The 22,952-nt window shown below is 50.8% G+C and overlaps 1 protein-coding gene across 1 annotated transcript; it reads left to right on the top strand.

Moving 5' to 3' along the window:
- The first annotated feature begins 549 nt into the window (after positions 1-549).
- LOC136177515 (mucin-2-like) lies at positions 550-21,293 on the top strand. Its single transcript, XM_065950938.1, has 22 exons — positions 550-1,549; positions 2,633-3,928; positions 4,628-4,680; positions 5,017-7,197; positions 7,604-7,680; positions 8,156-8,380; positions 9,797-9,987; positions 11,153-11,338; positions 11,555-11,928; positions 12,835-12,961; positions 13,775-13,962; positions 14,336-14,373; positions 14,600-14,883; positions 15,281-15,381; positions 16,331-16,389; positions 16,475-17,036; positions 17,263-18,212; positions 18,332-18,567; positions 18,650-19,419; positions 19,480-19,944; positions 20,753-20,772; positions 20,999-21,293. The coding sequence occupies exons 1-22, from the start codon at positions 550-552 to the stop codon at positions 21,291-21,293; spliced, it is 9,678 nt and encodes a 3,225-aa protein (XP_065807010.1).
- The last annotated feature ends 1,659 nt before the right edge of the window (positions 21,294-22,952 follow it).

Consider the following 22,952-nt stretch of genomic DNA (forward strand, 5'->3'; position numbering starts at 1 on the left):
GCAGTTCCAACAACAACCACTGCAGCTCCAACGACAACCACTGCAGCTCCAACAACCAAAACAACTGCTCTAACAACAACAGCCACTCCAACAACAACAGCTGCTCCCACAACCATAACAGCAGTTCCAACAACAACCAGAGCAGCTTCAACAACAACAACAGCAGCGCCAACAACAACCACAGCTGCTCCAACAAAAACCACAGCAGTTCCAACAACCACCACAGCAGCCCCAACAACAACAACAGCAGCTCCAATAACAACCACACCGACTCCAACAACAACCACACCGACTCCAAAAACAACCACAGCCGCTCCAACAACAACCACAGCAGCTTTAACAATAACAACAGCAGCTTCAAAAACAACAAAAGCAGCGCCAACAACAACCACACTGACTCCAACAACAACCACAGCCGCTCCAACAACAACCACAGCTGATCCAACACCAACGACAGCTGCTCCAATAACCACAGCTGCTCCAACAACAACCACAGCTGATCCAACTACAACCACAGCTGCTCCAACAACCACAGCTGGTCCTACAACTATGATAGCAGCTACAAAAATAACCACAGCAGCCCCACAAAAAACCACAGCAGCTTCAACAACAACCACTGCTGCTCCAACACCGACGACAGCAGCTCCAAGAACAACAACAACAGCTGCTCCAACAAAAACCACAGCTACTGCAATAACAGCCACAGCTGGTCCAACAACAACCACAACAGCTCCAACAACAACCACATCTGCTCCAACAACCACAGCTGCTCCAACAACAACAGCTGCTCCTACAACCACGACAGCAGCTACTCCAACAACAGCAACAGCTGCTCCAACAAAAACCACAGCTGCTCCAACAACAACAACAGCTGCTCTAACAACCACAGCTGCTCCAACAACCACAACAGCTGCTACAACAACAACTGCAGCTGCTCCAACAACAACTACAGCAGCTCCAACAACAACCACAGTTGCTCCAACAAAAACCACAGCAGCTCCCACAACTGTAACAGCAGTTCCAACCACAACTACAGCAGCTCCAACAACAACCACTGCAGCTCCAACGACCAACACAACTGCACTAACAACAACAGCGCCTCCAACAACAACAGCTGCTCCCACAACCATAACAGCAGTTCCAACAACAACCACAGCTGCTCCTATAACAACCACAGCAGCTTCAACAACAACAACAGCAGCGCCAACAACAACCACACTGACTCCAACAACAACCACAGCCGCTCCAACAACAACCACACTGACTCCAACAACAACCACAGCTGATCCAACACCAACGACAGCTGCTCCAACAACCACAGCTGCTCCAACAACAACCACAGCAGCTTCAACAACAACAACAGCAGCGCCAACAACAACCACACTGACTCCAACAACAACCACAGCCGCTCCAACAACAACCACACTGACTCAAACAACAACCACAGCTGATCCAACACCAACGACAGCTGCTCCAACAACCACAGCTGCTCCAACAACAACCACAGCTGATCCAACTACAACCACAGCTGCTCCAAAAACCACAGCTGGTCCTACAACTATGATAGCAGCTACAAAAATAACCACAGCAGTCCCACAAATAACCACAGCAGCTTCAACTACAACCACAGCAGCTCCAACAAAAACCACAGCTACTGCAACAACAACCACAGCTGGTCCAACAACAACCACAGCAGCTCCAAGAACAACAACAACAGCTGCTCCAACAAAAACCACAGCTACAGCAACAACAACCACAGCTGGTCCAACAACAACCACAGCAGCTCCAACAACAACCATGTCTGCTCCAACAACCACAGCTGCTCCAACAACAACAGCTGCTCCTACAACCACGACAGCAGCTGCTCCAACAACAACCACAGCAGCTCCAACAACAACCACAGCTGCTCCAACAAAAACCACAGCAGCTCCCACAACTGTAACAGCAGTTCCAACCACAACTACAGCAGCTCCAACAACAACCACTGCAGCTCCAACGACAACAACTGCAGCTCCAACAAACAACACAACTTCTCTAACAACAACAACAACAGCCGCTCCAACAACAACAGCTGCTCCTACAACAACCACAACAGCTTCAACAACAACCACAGCAGCTCCTACAACAACCACAGCAGCTTCAACAACAACAAAAGCAGTTCCAACAACAACCACACTGACTCCAACAACAACCACAGCCGCTCCAACAAAAATCACAGCAGTTCCAACACCCACCACAGCAGCTCCAAAAACAACAACAGCAGCTCCTATAACAACCACACCGACTCCAACAACAACCACACCGACTCCAACAACAAAAACGCCGACTCCAACAACAACCACAGCTGCTCCAACAACAACCACAGCAGCTTTAACAATAACAAAAGCAACGCAAACAACAACCACACTGACTCCAACAACAACCACGGCCGGTCCAACAACAACCACAGCAGCTCCAACACCCACCAAAGCAGCTCCAACAACAACAACAACAGCTCCAACAACAACCACACTGACTCCAACAACAACCACAGCTGATCCAACACCAACGACAGCTGCTCCAACAACCAAAGCTGCTCCAACAACAACTACAGCTGCAACAACAACCACAGCTGGTTCAACAACAACCACAGCAGCTCCAACAACAACCACAGCAGATCCCATGACAACCAAAGCAGCTCCTACAACCACAACTGCTCCAACAACCACAGCTCCTCCTAGAACTATTACAGCAGCTCCAACAAAAACAACCACAGTAGCACCACAAACCACCACAGTAGCTCCAACAACAACCACAACTGCTCCAACAACAACCACTGCAGTTCCAACGACAACCACAGCTGTTCCAACAACTACCACTGCAGCTCCAAAAAGAACCACATCTGCTCCAACAACCACAGCTGCTCCAACAACAACAGCTGCTCCTACAACTACGACAGCAGCTGCTTCAACAACAGCAACAGCAGCTGCTCCAACAACCACAGCTGCTCCAACAACAACAACAGCTGCTCCAACAACAGCAGCTGCTCCAACAACAACCACAGCAGCTGCTCCAACAACCACAGCTGCTCCAACAACAACAACAGCTGCTCTAACAACCACAGCTGCTCCAACAAAAACCACAGCTACTGCAACAACAACCACAGCTGGTCCAACAACAACAACAGCAGCTCCAACAACAACCATGTCTGCTCCAACAACCACAGCTGCTCCAAAAACAACAGCTGCTCCTACAACCACGACAGCAGCTGCTCCAACAACAACCACAGCAGCTCCAACAACAACCACAGCTGCTCCAACAAAAACCACAGCAGCTCCCACAACTGTAACAGCAGTTCCAACCACAACTACAGCAGCTCCAACAACAACCACTGCACCTCCAACGACAACAACTGCAGCTCCAACAACCAACACAACTGCTCTAACAACAACAACAACAGCCGCTCCAACAACAACAGCTGCTCCTACAACAACCACAGCAGCTTCAACAACAACCACAGCAGCTCCTACAACTACGACAGCAGCTGCTTCAACAACAGCAACAGCAGCTGCTCCAACAACCACAGCTGCTCCAACAACAACAACAGCTGCTCCAACAACAGCAGCTGCTCCAACAACAACCACAGCAGCTGCTCCAACAACCACAGCTGCTCCAACAACAACAACAGCTGCTCTAACAACCACAGCTGCTCCAACAACAACCACAGCAGCTCCCACAACTGTAACAGCAGTTCCAACCACATCCACAGCTGCTCCAACACCAACGACAGCTTCTCCAACAACCACAGCTGCTCCAACAACCACACCAGCAGTTCCTACAACCACAACAGCTCCTACATCCACAATAGCAGCTCAATCAACAACCACAGCTGCTCCAACCACAACCACAGCTGCTCCAACACCAACAACAGCTGCTCCAACACCAAGGATAGCTGCTCCAACAACCACATTAGGTCCAACACCAACCACAGCTGCTCCAACAACCACAACAGCTGCTCCTACAACCACAACAACAGCTCCAACAACAACAACAGCTGCTCCAAAAACAACAACAGCTGCTTCAAAAACAACCACAGCTGCTCCAACAACAACCACAGCTGCTCTAACAACCACAGCTGCTCCAACAGCCACTACAGCTGCTCCAACAACAACCACAGCAGCTCCCACAACTGTGACAGCAGTTCCAACAACAACTCTATCGGCTCCAACAACAACCACAGGTGCTCCGACAAAAACCACATCAGCTTCAACAACAACCACAGCTGCTCCGACAAAAACCACATCAGCTTCAACAACAACCACAGCTGCTCCAACCACCACAGCTGCTCCATCAACAACACCTTCTCCTACAACCACGACATCAGCTTCAACAACAACCACAGCTGCTCCATCTACAACCACAACTGCTCCATCAACAACAGCTGCTCCTACAACCACGACAGCAGCTCCAACAACGTCGACAGCAGCTCCAACAACAACCACAGCTGCTCCAATTACAACCACAGCTGCTCCAACAACAATCACAGCTACTCCAACTACAACCACAGCAGCTCCAACAACAACAGCTGCTCCTACACCAACGACAGCAGCTCCTATAACTGAAACAGCAGTTCCAACTACAACCACAGCAGCTCCATCCACAACAGCTGCTCCAACAACAACCACAGCAGCTCCCACAACTGTAACAGCAGTTCCAACAACAACCACTGCAGCTCCAACGACAACCACTGCAGCTCCAACAACCAAAACAACTGCTCTAACAACAACAGCCGCTCCAACAACAACCACAGCTGCTCCTACAACAACCACACTGACTCCAACAACAACCACAGCTGATCCAACACCAACGACAGCTGCTCCAACAACCACAGCTGCTCCAACAACAACCACAGCAGCTTCAACAACAACCACAGCAGCACCAACAACAACCACACTGACTCCAACAACAACCACAGCCGCTCCAACAACAACCACACTGACTCAAACAACAACCACAGCTGATCCAACACCAACGACAGCTGCTCCAACAACCACAGCTGCTCCAACAACAACCACAGCTGATCCAACTACAACCACAGCTGCTCCAACAACCACAGCTGGTCCTACAACTATGATAGCAGCTACAAAAATAACCACAGCAGCCCCACAAATAACCACAGCAGCTTCAACTACAACCACAGCTGCTCCAACACCGACGACAGCAGCTCCAAGAACAACAACAACAGCTGCTCCAACAAAAACCACAGCTACTGCAACAACAACCACAGCAGCTCCAACAACAACCACATCTGCTCCAACAACCACAGCTGCTCCAACAACAACAGCTGCTCCTACAACCACGACAGCAGCTGCTCCAACAACAACCACAGCAGCTCCAACAACAACCACAGTTGCTCCAACAAAAACCACAGCAGCTCCCACAACTGTAACAACAGTTCCAACCACAACTACAGCAGCTCCAACAACAACCACTGTAGCTCCAACGACAACCACTGCAGCTCCAACAACCAACACAACTGCTCTAACAACAACAACAACAGCCGCTCCAACAACCACAGCTGCTCCTACAACAACCACAGCAGCTTCAACAATAACAACAGCAGCGCCAACAACAACCACACTGACTCCAACAACAACCACAGCCGCTCCAACAAAAATCACAGCAGTTCCAACACCCACAAAAGCAGCTCCAACAACAACAACAACAGCTCTAACAACAACCACACTGACTCCAACAACAACCACAGCTGAGCCAACACCAACGACAGCTGCTCCAACAACCACAGCTGCTCCAACAACAACTACAGCTGCTCCAAAAACCACAGCTGGTCCTACAACTATGATAGCAGTTACAGAAATAACCACAGCAGCCCCACAAATCACCACAGCTACTGCAACAACATCCACAGCTGGCCCAACAACAACCACAGCAGCTCCAATAACAACCACAGCAGATCCCATGACAAGCACAGCTGCTTCTACAACAACAACAACACCAGCTCCAACAACCAAAGCAGCTCCTACAACCACAACTGCTCCAACAACCACAGCTGCTCCGAGAACTATTACAGCAGCTCCAACAAAAAAAACCACAGCAGCACCACAAACCACCACAGTAGCTCCAACAACAACCACAACTGCTCCAACAACAACCACTGCAGTTCCAACGACAACCACAGCAGTTCCTACAACCACAACAGCAACTCCTCCAACCACAACAGCTGCTCCAACAACCACAGCAGCTCCTACATCCACAATAGCAGCTCAATCAACAACCACAGCTGCTCCAACCACAACCACAGCTGCTCCAACACCAACCACAGCTGCTCCAACAACCACATTAGGTCTAACACCAACCACAGCTGCTCCAACAACCACAACAGCTGCTCCTACAACCACAACAACAGCTCCAACAACAACAACAGCTGCTCCAAAAACAACCACATCTGCTCCAACAACCACAGCTGCTCCAACAACAACAGCTGCTCCTACAACCACGACAGCAGCTGCTCCAACAACAGCAACAGCTGCTCCAACAACAACCACAGCAGCTGCTCCAACAACCACAGCTGCTCCAACAACAACAACAGCTGCTCTAACAACCACAGCTGCTCCAACAACAACAACAGCTGCTCTAACAACAACAGCTGCTCCAACAACAACCACAGCAGCTCCAACAACAACCACAGCAGCTCCCACAACTGTAACAGCAGTTCCAACCACAACCACAGCTGCTCCAACACCAACGACAGCTGCTCCAACAACTACATTAGGTCCAACACCAACCACAGCTGCTCCTACAACCACAACAACAGCTCCAACAACAACAACAGCTGCTCCAAAAACAACCACAGCTGCTTCTCCAACAACCACAGCTGCTCCAACAACAACCACAGCTGCTCTAACAACCACAGCTGCTCCAACAGCCACTACAGCTGCTCCAACAACAACCACAGCAGCTCCCACAACTGTGACAGCAGTTCCAACGACAACTCTATCGGCTCCAACAACAACCACAGCTGCTCCGACAAAAACCACATCAGCTTCAACAACAACCACAGCTGCTCCAACCACCACAGCTGCTCCAACGACAACACCTTCTCCTCCAACAACGACAACAGCTCGATCTACAACCACAGGTGTTCCAACAACCACAGCTGCTCCATCTACAACCACAACTGCTCCATCAACAACAGCTGCTCCTACAACCACGACAGCAGCTCCAACAACGTCGACAGCAGCTCCAACAACAACCACAGCTGCTCCAATTCCAACCACAGCTGCTCCAACAACAATCACAGCTACTCCAACTACAACCACAGCAGCTCCTACAACAACAGCTGCTCCTACACCAACGACAGCTGCTCCATCCACAACAGCTGCTCCAACAACAACCAAAGCTGATCCAACTACAACCACAGCTGCTCCAACAACAACAGCTGCTCCTACAACCACGACAACAGCTCCAACAACGATGACAGCAGCTCCATCTACAACCACAGCAGCTACTCCTACACCCACAGCTGCTCCAACAACAACAAAAGCTGCTCTAACAACTACAGCTGCTCCAACATCCACAACAGCTGCTACAACAACAACTACAGCTGCTCCAACAACAACCACAGCAGCTCCAACAACAACCACAGCTGCTCCAACAACAACCACAGCAGCTCCCACAACTGTAACAGCAGTTCCAACCACAACCACAGCTGCTCCAACACCAACGACAGCTTCTCCAACAACCACAGCAGCTCCTCCAACCACAAAAGCTGCTCCAACACCAACGACAGCTGCTCCAACAACCCCAGCTGCTCCAACACCAACGACAGCTGCTCCAACAACCACAACAGCAGCTCCTACAACCACAACAGCAACTCCTCCAACCACAACAGCTGCTCCAACACCAATGACAGCTGCTCCAACAACCACAGCTGCTCCAACCACAACCACAGCTGCTCCAACACCAACAACAGCTGCTCCAACACCAAGGACAGCTGCTCCAACAACCACATTAGGTCCAACACCAACCACAGCTGCTCCTACAACCACAACAACAGCTCCAACAACAACAACAGCTGCTCCAAAAACAACCACAGCTGCTTCTCCAACAACCACAGCTGCTCCAACAACAACCACAGCTGCTCTAACAACCACAGCTGCTCCAACAGCCACTACAGCTGCTCCAACAAAAACCACAGCAGCTCCCACAACTGTGACAGCAGTTCCAACAACAACTCTATCGGCTCCAACAACAACCACAGCTGCTCCGACAAAAACCACATCAGCTTCAACAACAACCACAGCTGCTCCAACCACCACAGCTGCTCCAACGACAACACCTTCTCCTCCAACAACGACAACAGCTCGATCTACAACCACAGGTGTTCCAACAACCACAGCTGCTCCATCTACAACCACAACTGCTCTATCAACAACAGCTGCTCCTACAACCACGACAGCAGCTCCAACAACGTCGACAGCAGCTCCAACAACAACCACAGCTGCTCCAATTCCAACCACAGCTGCTCCAACAACAATCACAGCTACTCCAATTACAACCACAGCAGCTCCAACAACAACAGCTGCTCCTACACCGACGACAGCTGCTCCATCCACAACAGCTGCTCCAACAACAACCAAAGCTGATCCAACTACAACCACAGCTGCTCCAACAACAACAGCTGCTCCTACAACCACGACAACAGCTCCAACAACGATGACAGCAGCTCCATCTACAACCACAGCAGCTGCTCCTACACCCACAGCTGCTCCAACAACAACAAAAGCTGCTCTAACAACTACAGCTGCTCCAACATCCACAACAGCTGCTACAACAACAACTACAGCTGCTCCAACAACAACCACAGCAGCTCCAACAACAACCACAGCTGCTCCAACAACAACCACAGCAGCTCCCACAACTGTAACAGCAGTTCCAACCACAACCACAGCTGCTCCAACACCAACGACAGCTTCTCCAACAACCACAGCAGCTGCTCCAACAACCACAGCTGCTCCAACAACCACAACAGCAGCTCCTCCAACCACAACAGCTGCTCCAACACCAACGACAGCTGCTCCAACAACCCCAGCTGCTCCAACAACAACAGCTGCTCCTTTAACCACAACAGCAGCTCCTCCAACCACAACAGCTGCTCCAACACCAACGACAGCTGCCCCAACAACCACTGCTGCTCCAACAACCACAGCAGCTCCTACAGCCACAACCGCAGCTCAATCAACAACCACAGCTGCTCCAACACCAAGGACAGCTGCTCCAACACCAAGGACAGCTGCTCCAACAACCACATTAGGTCCAACACCAACCACAGCTGCTCCAACAACCACAACAGCTGCTCCTACAACCACAACAGCAGCTCCTCCAACCACAACAGCAGCTCCAACACAAATGACAGCTGCTCCAACAACCACAGCTGCTCCTACAACCACAACACCAGCTCCAACAACCACAGCTGCTCCTACAGCCACAACAGCAGCTCAATCAACAACCACAGCTGCTCCAACACCAATGACAGCTTCTCTAAAAACCACAGATGCTCTTACAACCACAACAGCTGCTCCAACACCAACGACAACTGCTCCAACAACCACAGCTGCTCCAACACCAACGACAGCTGCTCCAACACCAACAGCTGCTCCAACAACCACAACAGCATCTCCTACAACCACAACAGCAGCTCCTACAACCACAACAGCTGCTCCAACACCAAAGACAGCTGCTCCAACAACAACCACAGCTGCTTCAACACCAATGACAGCTTCTCCAACAACAACAGCTGCTCCAACAAACACAGCTGCTCTTACAACCACAACAGTAGCTCCCCCAACAACAACAACTGCTTCAACACTAACGACAGCTGCTTCAACAATCACAGCTGCTCCAACAACAACAAATGCTCCTACAACCACAACAGCAGCTCCTACAACCACAACAGCAGCTCCCACAACCACAACAGCAGCTCCAACAGTAACCACAGCTGCTACAAAACCAACGACAGCTCTTCCAACAACCACAACAGCAGCTCCTACAACCACAACAGCAGCTCCTCCAACCAAAACTGCAGCTCAATCAACAACAACATCTGCTCCAACAACAACCACAGCTGCTCCAACACCAACGACACCTGCTCCAACAACCACAGCTGCTCCAACACCAACGACAGCTGCTCCAACAACAATAGCTGCTCCAACAACCACAACAGCAGCTCCTACAACCACAACAGCAGCTCCTACAACCACAACAGCAGCTCCTCCAACCACAACAGCTGCTCCAACACCAAGGACAGCTGCTCCAACAACCACATTAGGTCCAACACAAACCACAGCTGCTCCAACAACCACAACAGCTGCTCCTACAACCACAACAACAGCTCCAACAACAACCACAGCTGCTCAAAAGACAACCACAGCTGCTGCTCCAACAACCACAGCTGCTCCAACAACAACCACTGCAGCTCCAACAACAACCACAGTAGATCCCATGACAACCACAGCTGCTCCAACCACAACCACAGCTGCTCCAACGACAGCTGCTCCAACAAAAACAGCTGCTCCTACAACCACGACAACAGCTCCAACAACGACGACAGCAGCTCCATCTACAACCACAGCAGCTGCTCCAACAACCACAGCTGCTCAAACAACAACCACAGCTGCTCCAACAACCACAACAGCAGCTCCTACAACCACAACAGCAGCTCCTCCAACCACAACAGCAGCTCCAACACCAATGACAGCTGCTCCAACAACCACAGCTGCTCCTACAACCACAACACCAGCTCCAACAACCACAGCAGCTCCTACAGCCACAACAGCAGCTCAATCAACAACCACAGCTGCTCCAACACCAACGACAGCTGCTCCAACAACCACAACAGCATCTCCTAAAACCACAACAGCAGCTCAATCTACAACCACAGCTGCTCCAACACCAACGACAGATTCTCCAACAACCACAGCTGCTCCAACAACCACAACAGCAGCTCTACCAACCACAGCTGCTCCAACAACCACAGCTTCTCCAACAACCACAACAGCAGCTCCAACAACCACAGCTGCTCCAACAACCACAGCTGCTCAAACAACCACAGCTGCTCAAACAACAACCACAGTAGCTCCAACCACAACCACAGCTGCTACAACAACCACAACAGCAGCTCCTACAACCACAACAGTAGCTCCACCAACGACAGATTCTCCAACAACCACAGCTGCTCCAACAACCACAGCTTCTCCAACAACCACAACAGCAGCTCCAACAACCAATGCTGCTCCAACAACCACAGCTTCTCCAACAACCACAGCTGCTCCAACAACCACAGCTGCTCAAACAACAGCAGCTCCAACAACAACCACAGTAGCTCCAACCACAGCCACAGTGGCTCCAACACCAATGACAGCTAATCCAATAACCACAACAGAAGGTCCAACAACAACCACAGCAGCTCCTATAACATTGACAGCGGCTCCGACAACAACAACAACAACAACTGCTCCAACAACAACGACAGCTTCTCCAACAACCACAGTTGCTCCAACAACCACAGCTGCTCCAACAACCACAACAGCAGCTCCTACAACCACAACAGCAGCTCCACAAACCACAGCTTCTCCAACAACCACAGGTGCTCAAACAACAGCAGCTCCAACAACAACCACAGCTGCTCCAACAACCACATTAGGTCCAACACCAACCACAGCTGCTCCAACAACCACAACAGCATCTCCTACAACCACAACAGCAGCTAAATCTACAACTAAAAAAGGAGCTCAACCAACAACCACAGCTGCTCCAACACCAACCACAGCTGCTCCAACAACCACAGCTGCTCCAACAACAACCACAGCTGCTCCTACACCAACGACACCTGCTCCAACAACCACAGCTGTTCCAACACCAACGACAGCTGCTCCAACAACAACAGCTGCTCCAACAACCACAACAGCAGCTCCTACAACCACAAAAGCAGATCCTACAACCACAACAGCAGCTCCTCCAACCACAACAGCTGCTCCAACACCAACGACAGCTGCTCCAACAACCACATTAGGTCCAACACCAACCACAGCTGCTCCAACAACCACATTAGGTCCAACACCAACCACAGCTGCTCCATCCACAACCACAACTGCTTCAACACTAACGACAGCTGCTCCAACAATCACAGCTGCTCCAAAAACAACAACTGCTCCTACAACCAAGACAACAGCTCCATCTACAACAACAGCTGCTCCAACCACAACCACAGCTGCTTCAACACCAATGACAGCTTCTCCAACAACCACAGCTGCTCCAACAACCACAGCTGCTCTTACAACCACAACAGCAGCTCCTACAACCACAACAGCAGCTCCTCCAACCACAACAGCTGCTCCAACACCAAAGACAGCTGCTCCAACAACCACATTAGGTCCAACACCAACCACAGCTGCTCCAACAACCACAACAGCATCTCCTACAACCACAACAGCAGCTAAATCTACAACTAAAACAGGAGCTCAACCACCAACCACAGCTGCTCCAACACCAACCACAGCTGCTCCAACAACCACAGCTGCTCCAACAACAACCACAGCTGCTCCTACACCAACGACACCTGCTCCAACAACCACAGCTGTTCCAACACCAACGACAGCTGCTCCAACAACAACAGCTGCTCCAACAACCACAACAGCAGCTCCTACAACCACAACAGCAGCTCCTCCAACAACAACAGCTGCTCCAACCACAACCACAGCTGCTTCAACACCAATGACAGCTTCTCCAACAACCACAGCTGCTCCAACAACCACAGCTGCTCTTACAACCACAACAGTAGCTCCTCCAACACCAACAGCTGCTCCAACAAACACAACAGCAGCTCCTACAACCACAACAGCAGCTCCTCCAACCACAACAGCTCCTCCAACACCAAAGACAGCTGCTCCAACAACCACATTAGGTCCAACACCAACCACAGCTGCTCCAACAACCACAACAGCATCTCCTACAACCACAACAGCAGCTAAATCTACAACTAAAACAGGAGCTCAACCAACAACCACAGCTGCTCCAACACCAACCACAGCTGCTCCAACAACCACAGCTGCTCCAACAACAACCACAGCTGCTCCTACACCAACGACACCTGCTCCAACAACCACAGCTGTTCCAACACCAACGACAGCTGCTCCAACAACAACAGCTGCTCCAACAACCACAACAGCAGCTCCTACAACCACAGCTGCTCCATCCACAACCACAACTGCTTCAACACTAACGACAGCTGCTCCAACAATCACAGCTGCTCCAACAACAACAACTGCTCCTACAACCAAGACAACAGCTCCATCTACAACCACAGCTGCTCCAACAACCACAGCTTCTACAACACCAACCACAGCTCTTCCAACAACCACAACAGCAGCTCCTACAACCACAACAGCAGCTCCTTTAACCAAAACAGCAGCTCAATCAACAACAACAGCTGCTCCAACCACAACCACAGCTGCTTCAACACCAATGACAGCTTCTCCAACAACCACAGCTGCTCCAACAACCACAGCTGCTCTTACAACCACAACAGCAGCTCCTCCAACCACAACAGCTGCTCCAACACCAAAGACAGCTGCTCCAATAACCACATTAGGTCCAACACCAACCACAGCTGCTCCAACAACCACAACAGCATCTCCTACAACCACAACAGCAGCTAAATCTACAACTAAAACAGGAGCTCAACCAACAACCACAGCTGCTCCAACACCAACCACAGCTGCTCCAACAACCACAGCTCCTCCAACAACAACCACAGCTGCTCCTACACCAACGACACCTGCTCCAACAACCACAGCTGTTCCAACACCAACGACAGCTGCTCCAACAACAACAGCTGCTCCAACAACCACAACAGCAGCTCCTACAACCACAAAAGCAGCTCCTACAACCACAACAGCAGCTCCTCCAACCACAACAGCTGCTCCAACACCAACGACAGCTGCTCCAACAACCACATTAGGTCCAACACCAACCACAGCTGTTCCAACAACCACAACAGCAGCTACACCAACCACAGCTTCTCCAACAATCACAGCTGCTCCAACAACAACAACTGCTCCTACAACCAAGACAACAGCTCCATCTACAACCACAGCTGCTCCAACAACCACAGCTGCTACAATACCAACCACAGCTCTTCCAACAACCACAACAGCAGCTCCTACAACCACAACAGCAGCTCCTCTAACCAAAACAGCAGCTCAATCAACAACAACAGCTGCTCCAACCACAACCACAGCTGCTTCAGCACCAATGACAGCTTCTCCAACAACCACAGCTGCTCCAACAACCACAGCTGCTCTTACAACCACAACAGTAGCTCCTCCAACCACAACAGCTGCTCCAACACCAACAACACCTGCTCCAACAACAACAGCTGCTCCAACAAACACAACAGCAGCTCCTACAACCACAACAACAGCTCCTACAACCACAACAGCAGCTCCTCCAACCACAACAGCTGCTCCAACACCAAAGACAGCTGCTCCAACAACAACCACAGCTGCTTCAACACCAATGACAGCTTCTCCAACAACCACAGCTGCTCCAACAAACACAGCTGCTCTTACAACCACAACAGTAGCTCCCGCAACCACAACAGCTGCTCCAACACCAACAACACCTGCTCCAACAACAACAGCTGCTCCAACACCAACGATAGCTGCTCCAACAACCACAACAGCAGCTCCTACAACCACAACAGCAGCTCCTACAACCACAACAGCGGCTCCTCCATCCACAACAGCTGCTCCAACACCAAAGACAGCTGCTCCAAAAACCACAATATTTCCAACAACAACCACAGCTGCTCCAACAACCACAACAGCATCTCCTAAAACCACAACAGTAGCTCCTCCAACCACAACAGCTGCTCCAACACCAACGACCGCTGCTCCAACAACCACAACAGCATCTCCTAAAACCACAACAACAGCTGCTCCAACCACAACCACAGCTGCTTCAACACCAATGACAGCTTCTCCAACAACCACAGCTGCTCCAACAACCACAGCTGCTCTTACAACCACAACAGCAGCTCCTACAACCACAACAGCAGCTCCTCCAACCACAACAGCTGCTCCAACACCAAAGACAGCTGCTCCAACAACCACATTAGGTCCAACATCAACCACAGCTGCTCCAACAACCACAACAGCATCTCCTACAACCACAACAGCAGCTAAATCTACAACTAAAACAGGAGCTCAACCAACAACCACAGCTGATCCAACACCAACCACAGCTGCTCCAACAACCACAGCTCCTCCAACAACAACCACAGCTGCTCCTACACCAACGACACCTGCTCCAACAACCACAGCTGTTCCAACACCAACGACAGCTGCTCCAACAACAACAGCTGCTCCAACAACCACAACAGCAGCTCCTACAACCACAAAAGCAGCTCCTACAACCACAACAGCAGCTCCTCCAACCACAACAGCTGCTCCAACACCAACGCCAGCTGCTCCAACAACCACATTAGGTCCAACACCAACCACAGCTGTTCCAACAACCACAACAGCAGCTACACCAACCACAGCTTCTCCAACAATCACAGCTGCTCCAACAACAACAACTGCTCCTACAACCAAGACAACAGCTCCATCTACTACCACAGCTGCTCCAACAACCACAGCTGCTACAACACCAACCACAGCTCTTCCAACAACCACAACAGCAGCTCCTACAACCACAACAGCAGCTCCTCTAACCAAAACAGCAGCTCAATCAACAACAACAGCTGCTCCAACCACAACCACAGCTGCTTCAGCACCAATGACAGCTTCTCCAACAACCACAGCTCCTCCAACCACAACAGCTGCTCCAACACCAACGACAGCTGCTCCAACAACAACAGCTGCTCCAACAAACACAACAGCAGCTCCTACAACCACAACAGCAGCTCCTATAACCACAACAGCAGCTCCTCCAACCACAACAGCTGCTCCAACACCAAAGACAGCTGCTCCAACAACAACCACAGCTGCTTCAACACCAATGACAGCTTCTCCAACAACCACAGCTGCTCCAACAAACACAGCTGCTCTTACAACCACAACAGTAGCTCCCGCAACCACAACAGCTGCTCCAACACCAACAACACCTGCTCCAACAACAACAGCTGCTCCAACACCAACGATAGCTGCTCCAACAACCACAACAGCAGCTCCTACAACCACAACAGCAGCTCCTACAACCACAACAGCGGCTCCTCCATCCACAACAGCTGCTCCAACACCAAAGACAGCTGCTCCAAAAACCACATTAGTTCCAACAACAACCACAGCTGCTCCAACAACCACAACAGCATCTCCTAAAACCACAACAGTAGCTCCTCCAACCACAACAGCTGCTCCAACACCAACGACAGCTGCTCCAACAACCACAACAGCATCTCCTAAAACCACAACAGCAGCTCAATCAACAACAACAGCTGCTCCAACCACAACCACAGCTGCTTCAACACCAATGACAGCTTCTCCAATAACCACAGCTGCTCCAACAACCACAGCTGCTCTTACAACCACAACAGTAGCTCCCGCAACCACAACAGCTGCTCCAACACCAACAACACCTGCTCCAACACCAACGATAGCTGCTCCAACAACCACAACAGCAGCTCCTACAACCACTGCAACTCCAACAACAACCACAGCTGCTCCAAGAACCACAGCAGCTGCCACAACCATAACAGCAGTTCCAACAACCACTATATCGGCTCCAACAACAACCACAGCTGCTCCGACAAAAACCACATCAGCTTTAACAACAACCACAACTGCTTCAACACTAACGACAGCTGCTCCAACAATCACAGCTGCTCCAACAATAACAACTGCTCCTTCAACCAAGACAACAGCTCCATCTACAACCACAGCTGCTCCAACAACCACAGCTGCTACAACACCAACCACAGCTCTTCCAACAACAACAACAACAGCAGCTCCTACAACCAAGACAACAGCTCCAACAACGTCGACAGCAGCCCCACAAACCACCACAGTAGCTCCAACAGTAACCACAGCTGCTACAAAACCAACCACAGCTCTTCCAACAACCACAATAGCAGCTCCTACAACCACAACAGCAGCTCCTCCAACCAAAACTGCTTCAACACCATTGACAGCTTCTCCAACAACCACAGCTGCTCCAACAAACACAGCCGCTCTTACAACCACAACAGTAGCTCCTCCAACCACAACAGCTGCTCCAACACCAACGACATCTGCTCCAACAACCACAGCTGCTCCAACACCAACGACAGCTGCTCCAACAACAACAGCTGCTCCAACAACCACAACAGCAGCTCCTACAACCACAACAGCAGCTCCTCCAACCACAACAGCAGCTCCTCCAACCACAACAGCTGCTCCAACATCAAAGACAGCTGCTCCAAAAACCACATTAGGTCCAACACCAACCACAGCTGCTCCAACAACCACAACAGCATCTCCTAAAACCACAACAGTAGCTCCTCCAACCACAACAGCTGCTCCAACACCAACGACACCTGCTCCAACAACCACAGCTGCTCCAACACCAACGACAGCTGCTCCAACAACCACAACAGCATCTCCTAAAACCACAACAGCAGCTCAATCTACAACCACAGCTGCTCCAACACCAACGACAGATTCTCCAACAACCACAGCTGCTCCAACAACCACAACAGCAGCTCTACCAACCACAGCTGCTCCAACAACCACAGCTTCTCCAACAACCACAACAGCAGCTCCAACAACCACAGCTGCTCCAACAACCACAGCTGCTCAAACAACCACAGCTGCTCAAACAACAGCAGCTCCAACAACAACCACAGTAGCTCCAACCACAACCACAGCTGCTACAACAACCACAACAGCAGCTCCTACAACCACAACAGTAGCTCCACCAACCACAGCTTCTCCAACAACCACAACTGATCCAACAACCAGAGCTACTCAAACAACAGCAGCTCCAACAACAACCACAGTAGCTCCAACCCCAACCACAGCGGCTCCAACACCAACAACAGCTACTCCAATAACCACAACAGCAGGTCCAACAACAACCACAGCAGCTCCTATAACATTGACAGCGGCTCCGACAACAACAACTGCTCCAACAACAACCACAGCTGCTTCAACAACAAACACAGCAGCTCCCACGACAGCTTCTCCAACAACCACAGCTGCTTCAACAACAACAGCTTTTCCCTCAACCAAAACAGCAGCTCAATCAACAACCACACCTGCTCCAACAACCACAGCTGTTCCAACACCAACGACAGCTGCTCCAACAACGACAGCTGCTCCAACAACCACATTAGGTCCAACACCAACCACAGCTGCTCCATCCACAACCACAACTGCTTCAACACTAACGACAGCTGTTCCAACAATCACAGCTGCTCCAACAACAACAACTGCTCCTACAACCAAGACAACAGCTCCATCTACAACAACAGCTGCTCCAACCACAACCACAGCTGCTTCAACACCAATGACAGCTTCTCCAACAACCACAGCTGCTCCAACAACCACAGCTGCTCTTACAACCACAACAGTAGCTCCTACAACCACAACAGCAGCTCCTCCAACCACAACAGCTGCTCCAACACCAACCACAGCTGCTCCAACAACCACAACAGTATCTCCTACAACCACAACAGCAGCTAAATCTACAACTAAAACAGGAGCTCAACCAACAACCACAGCTGCTCCAACACCAACCACAGCTGCTCCAACAACCACAGCTGCTCCAACAACAACCACAGCTGCTCCTACACCAACGACACCTGCTCCAACAACCACAGCTGTTCCAACACCAACGACAGCTGCTCCAACAACAACAGCTGCTCCAACAACCACAACAGCAACTCCTACAACCACAAAAGCAGCTCCTACAACCACAACAGCAGCTCCTCCAACCACAACAGCTGCTCCAACACCAACGACAGCTGCTCCAACAACCACATTAGGTCCAACACCAACCACAGCTGTTCCAACAACCACAACAGCAGCTACACCAACCACAGCTTCTCCAACAATCACAGCTGCTCCAACAACAACAACTGCTACAACACCAACCACAGCTCTTCCAACAACCACAACAGCAGCTCCTACAACCACAACAGCAGCTCCTCTAACCAAAACAGCAGCTCAATCAACAACAACAGCTGCTCCAACCACAACCACAGCTGCTTCAACACCAATGACAGCTTCTCCAACAACCACAGCTGCTCCAACAACCACAGCTGCTCTTACAACCACAACAGTAGCTCCTCCAACCACAACAGCTGCTCCAACACCAACGACAGCTGCTCCAACAACAACAGCTGCTCCAACAAACACAACAGCAGCGCCTACAACCACAACAGCAGCTCCTACAACCACAATAGAAGCTCCTACAACCACAACAGCTGCTCCAACACCAAAGACAGCTGCTCCAACAACCACATTAGGTCCAACACCAACCACAGCTGCTCCAACAACCACAACAGCATCTCCTACAACCACAACAGCAGCTAAATCTACAACTAAAACAGGAGCTCAACCAACAACCACAGCTGCTCCAACACCAACCACAGCTACTCCAACAACCACAGCTGCTCCAACAACAACCACAGCTGCTCCTACACCAACGACACCTGCTCCAACAACCACAGCTGTTCCAACACCAACGACAGCTGCTCCAACAACAACAGCTGCTCCAACAACCACAACAGCAGCTCCTACAACCACAGCTGCTCCATCCACAACCACAACTGCTTCAACACTAACGACAGCTGCTCCAACAATCACAGCTGCTCCAACAACAACAACTGCTCCTACAACCAAGACAACAGCTCCATCTACAACCACAGCTGCTCCAACAACCACAGCTGCTACAACACCAACCACAGCTCTTCCAACAACCACAACAGCAGCTCCTACAACCACAACAGCAGCTCCTCTAACCAAAACAGCAGCTCAATCAACAACAACAGCTGCTCCAACCACAACCACAGCTGCTTCAACACCAATGACAGCTTCTCCAACAACCACAGCTGCTCCAACAACCACAGCTGCTCTTACAACCACAACAGCAGCTCCTCCAACCACAACAGCTGCTCCAACACCAAAGACAGCTGCTCCAATAACCACATTAGGTCCAACACAAACCACAGCTGCTCCAACACCAACCACAGCTGCTCCAACAACCACAGCTCCTCCAACAACAACCACAGCTGTTCCAACACCAACGACAGCTGCTCCAACAACAACAGCTGCTCCAACAACCACAACAGCAGCTCCTACAACCACAAAAGCAGCTCCTACAACCACAACAGCAGCTCCTCCAACCACAATAGCTGCTCCAACACCAACGACAGCTGCTCCAACAACCACATTAGGTCCAACACCAACCACAGCTGTTCCAACAACCACAACAGCAGCTACACCAACCACAGTTTCTCCAACAATCACAGCTGCTCCAACAACAACAACTGCTCCTACAACCAAGACAACAGCTCCATCTACAACCACAGCTGCTCCAACAACCACAGCTGCTACAACACCAACCACAGCTCTTCCAACAACCACAACAGCAGCTCCTACAACCACAACAGCAGCTCCTCTAACCAAAACAGCAGCTCAATCAACAACAACAGCTGCTCCAACCACAACCACAGCTGCTTCAGCACCAATGACAGCTTCTCCAACAACCACAGCTGCTCTTACAACCACAACAGTAGTTCCTCCAACCACAACTGCTGCTCCAACACCAACGACAGCTGCTCCAACAACAACAGCTGCTCCAACAAACACAACAGCAGCTCCTACAACCACAACAGCAGCTCCTACAACCACAACAGCAGCTCCTCCAACCACAACAGCTGCTCCAACACCAAAGACAGCTGCTCCAACAACAACCACAGCTGCTTCAACACCAATGACAGCTTCTCCAACAACCACAGCTGCTCCAACAAACACAGCTGCTCTTACAACCACAACAGTAGCTCCCGCAACCACAACAGCTGCTCCAACACCAACAACACCTGCTCCAACAACAACAGCTGCTCCAACACCAACGATAGCTGCTCCAACAACCACAACAGCAGCTCCTACAACCACAACAGCAGCTCCTACAACCACAACGTTGGCTCCTCCATCCACAACAGCTGCTCCAACACCAAAGACAGCTGCTCCAAAAACCACATTAGTTCCAACAACAACCACAGCTGCTCCAACAACCACAACAGCATCTCCTAAAACCACAACAGTAGCTCCTCCAACCACAACAGCTGCTCCAACACCAACGACAGCTACTCCAGCAACCACAACAGCATCTCCTACAACAGCAACAGCAGCTCAATCAACAACAACAGCTGCTTCAACACCAATGACAGCTTCTCCAACAACCACAGCTGCTCTTACAACCACAACAGCAGCTCCTACAACCACAACAGCAGCTCCTCCAACCACAACAGCTGCTCCAACACCAAAGACAGCTGCTCCAACAACCACATTAGGTCCAACACCAACCACAGCTGCTCCAACAACCACAACAGCATCTCCTACAACCACAACAGCAGCTAAATCTACAACTAAAACAGGAGCTCAACCAACAACCACAGCTGCTCCAACACCAACCACAGCTGCTCCAACAACCACAGCTGCTCCAACAACAACCACAGCTGCTTCAACAACAACAGCTGCTCCAACAACCACAACAGCAGCTCCTACAACCACAAAAGCAGCTCCTACAACCACAACAGCAGCTCCTCCAACAACAACAGCTGCTCCAACACCAACGACAGCTGCTCCAACAACCACATTAGGTCCAACACCAACCACAGCTGCTCCAACAACCACAACAGCATCTCCTACAACCACAACAGCAGCTAAATCTACAACTAAAACAGGAGCTCAACCAACAACCACAGCTGCTCCAATACCAACGACAGCTTCTCCAACAACCACAGCTGCTCCAACAACCACAGCTGCTCAAACAACCACAGCTGCTCCAACAACCACAGCTGCTCCTACAACCACAACACTAGCTCCAATAACCACAGCAGCTCCTACAACCACAACAGCAGCTCCTTCAACCACAACAGCTGCTCCAACACCAACCACAGCTGCTCCAACAACCACAGCTGTTCCAACACCAACGACAGCTGCTCCAACAACAACAGCTGCTCCAACAACCACAACAGCAGCTCCTACAACCACAAAAGCAGCTCCTACAACCATAACAGCAGCTCCTCCAACCACAACAGCTCCTCCAACACCAACGACAGCTGCTCCAACAACCACATTAGGTCCAACACCAACCACAGCTGCTCCAACAACCACAACAGCATCTCCTTCAACCACAACAGCAGCTCCTACAACCACAACAGCAGCTCAATCAACAACCACAGCTGCTCCATCCACAACCACAGCTGCTCCAATACCAACGACAGCTTCTCCAACAACCACAGCTGCTCCAACAACCACAGCTGCTCAAACAACCACAGCTGCTCCAACAACCACAGCTGCTCCTACAACCACAACACTAGCTCCAATAACCACAGCAGCTCCTACAACCACAACAGCAGCTCCTCCAACCACAACAGCTGCTCCAACACCAACGACAGCTGCTCCAAAAACCACATTAGGTCCAACACCAACCACAGCTGCTCCAACAACCACAACAGCATCTCCTTCAACCACAACAGCAGCTCCTACAACCACAACAGCAGCTCAATCAACAACCACAGCTGCTCCATCCACAACCACAACTGCTTCAACACTAACGACAGCTGCTCCAACAATCACAGCTGCTCCAACAATAACAACTGCTCCTTCAACCAAGACAACAGCTCCATCTACAACCACAGCTGCTCCAACAACCACAGCTGCTACAACACCAACCACAGCTCTTCC

The sequence above is a fragment of the Labrus bergylta genome, chromosome 22 (assembly GCF_963930695.1).
Source record: "Labrus bergylta chromosome 22, fLabBer1.1, whole genome shotgun sequence".
Taxonomy (NCBI): Eukaryota; Metazoa; Chordata; class Actinopteri; order Labriformes; family Labridae; genus Labrus; species Labrus bergylta.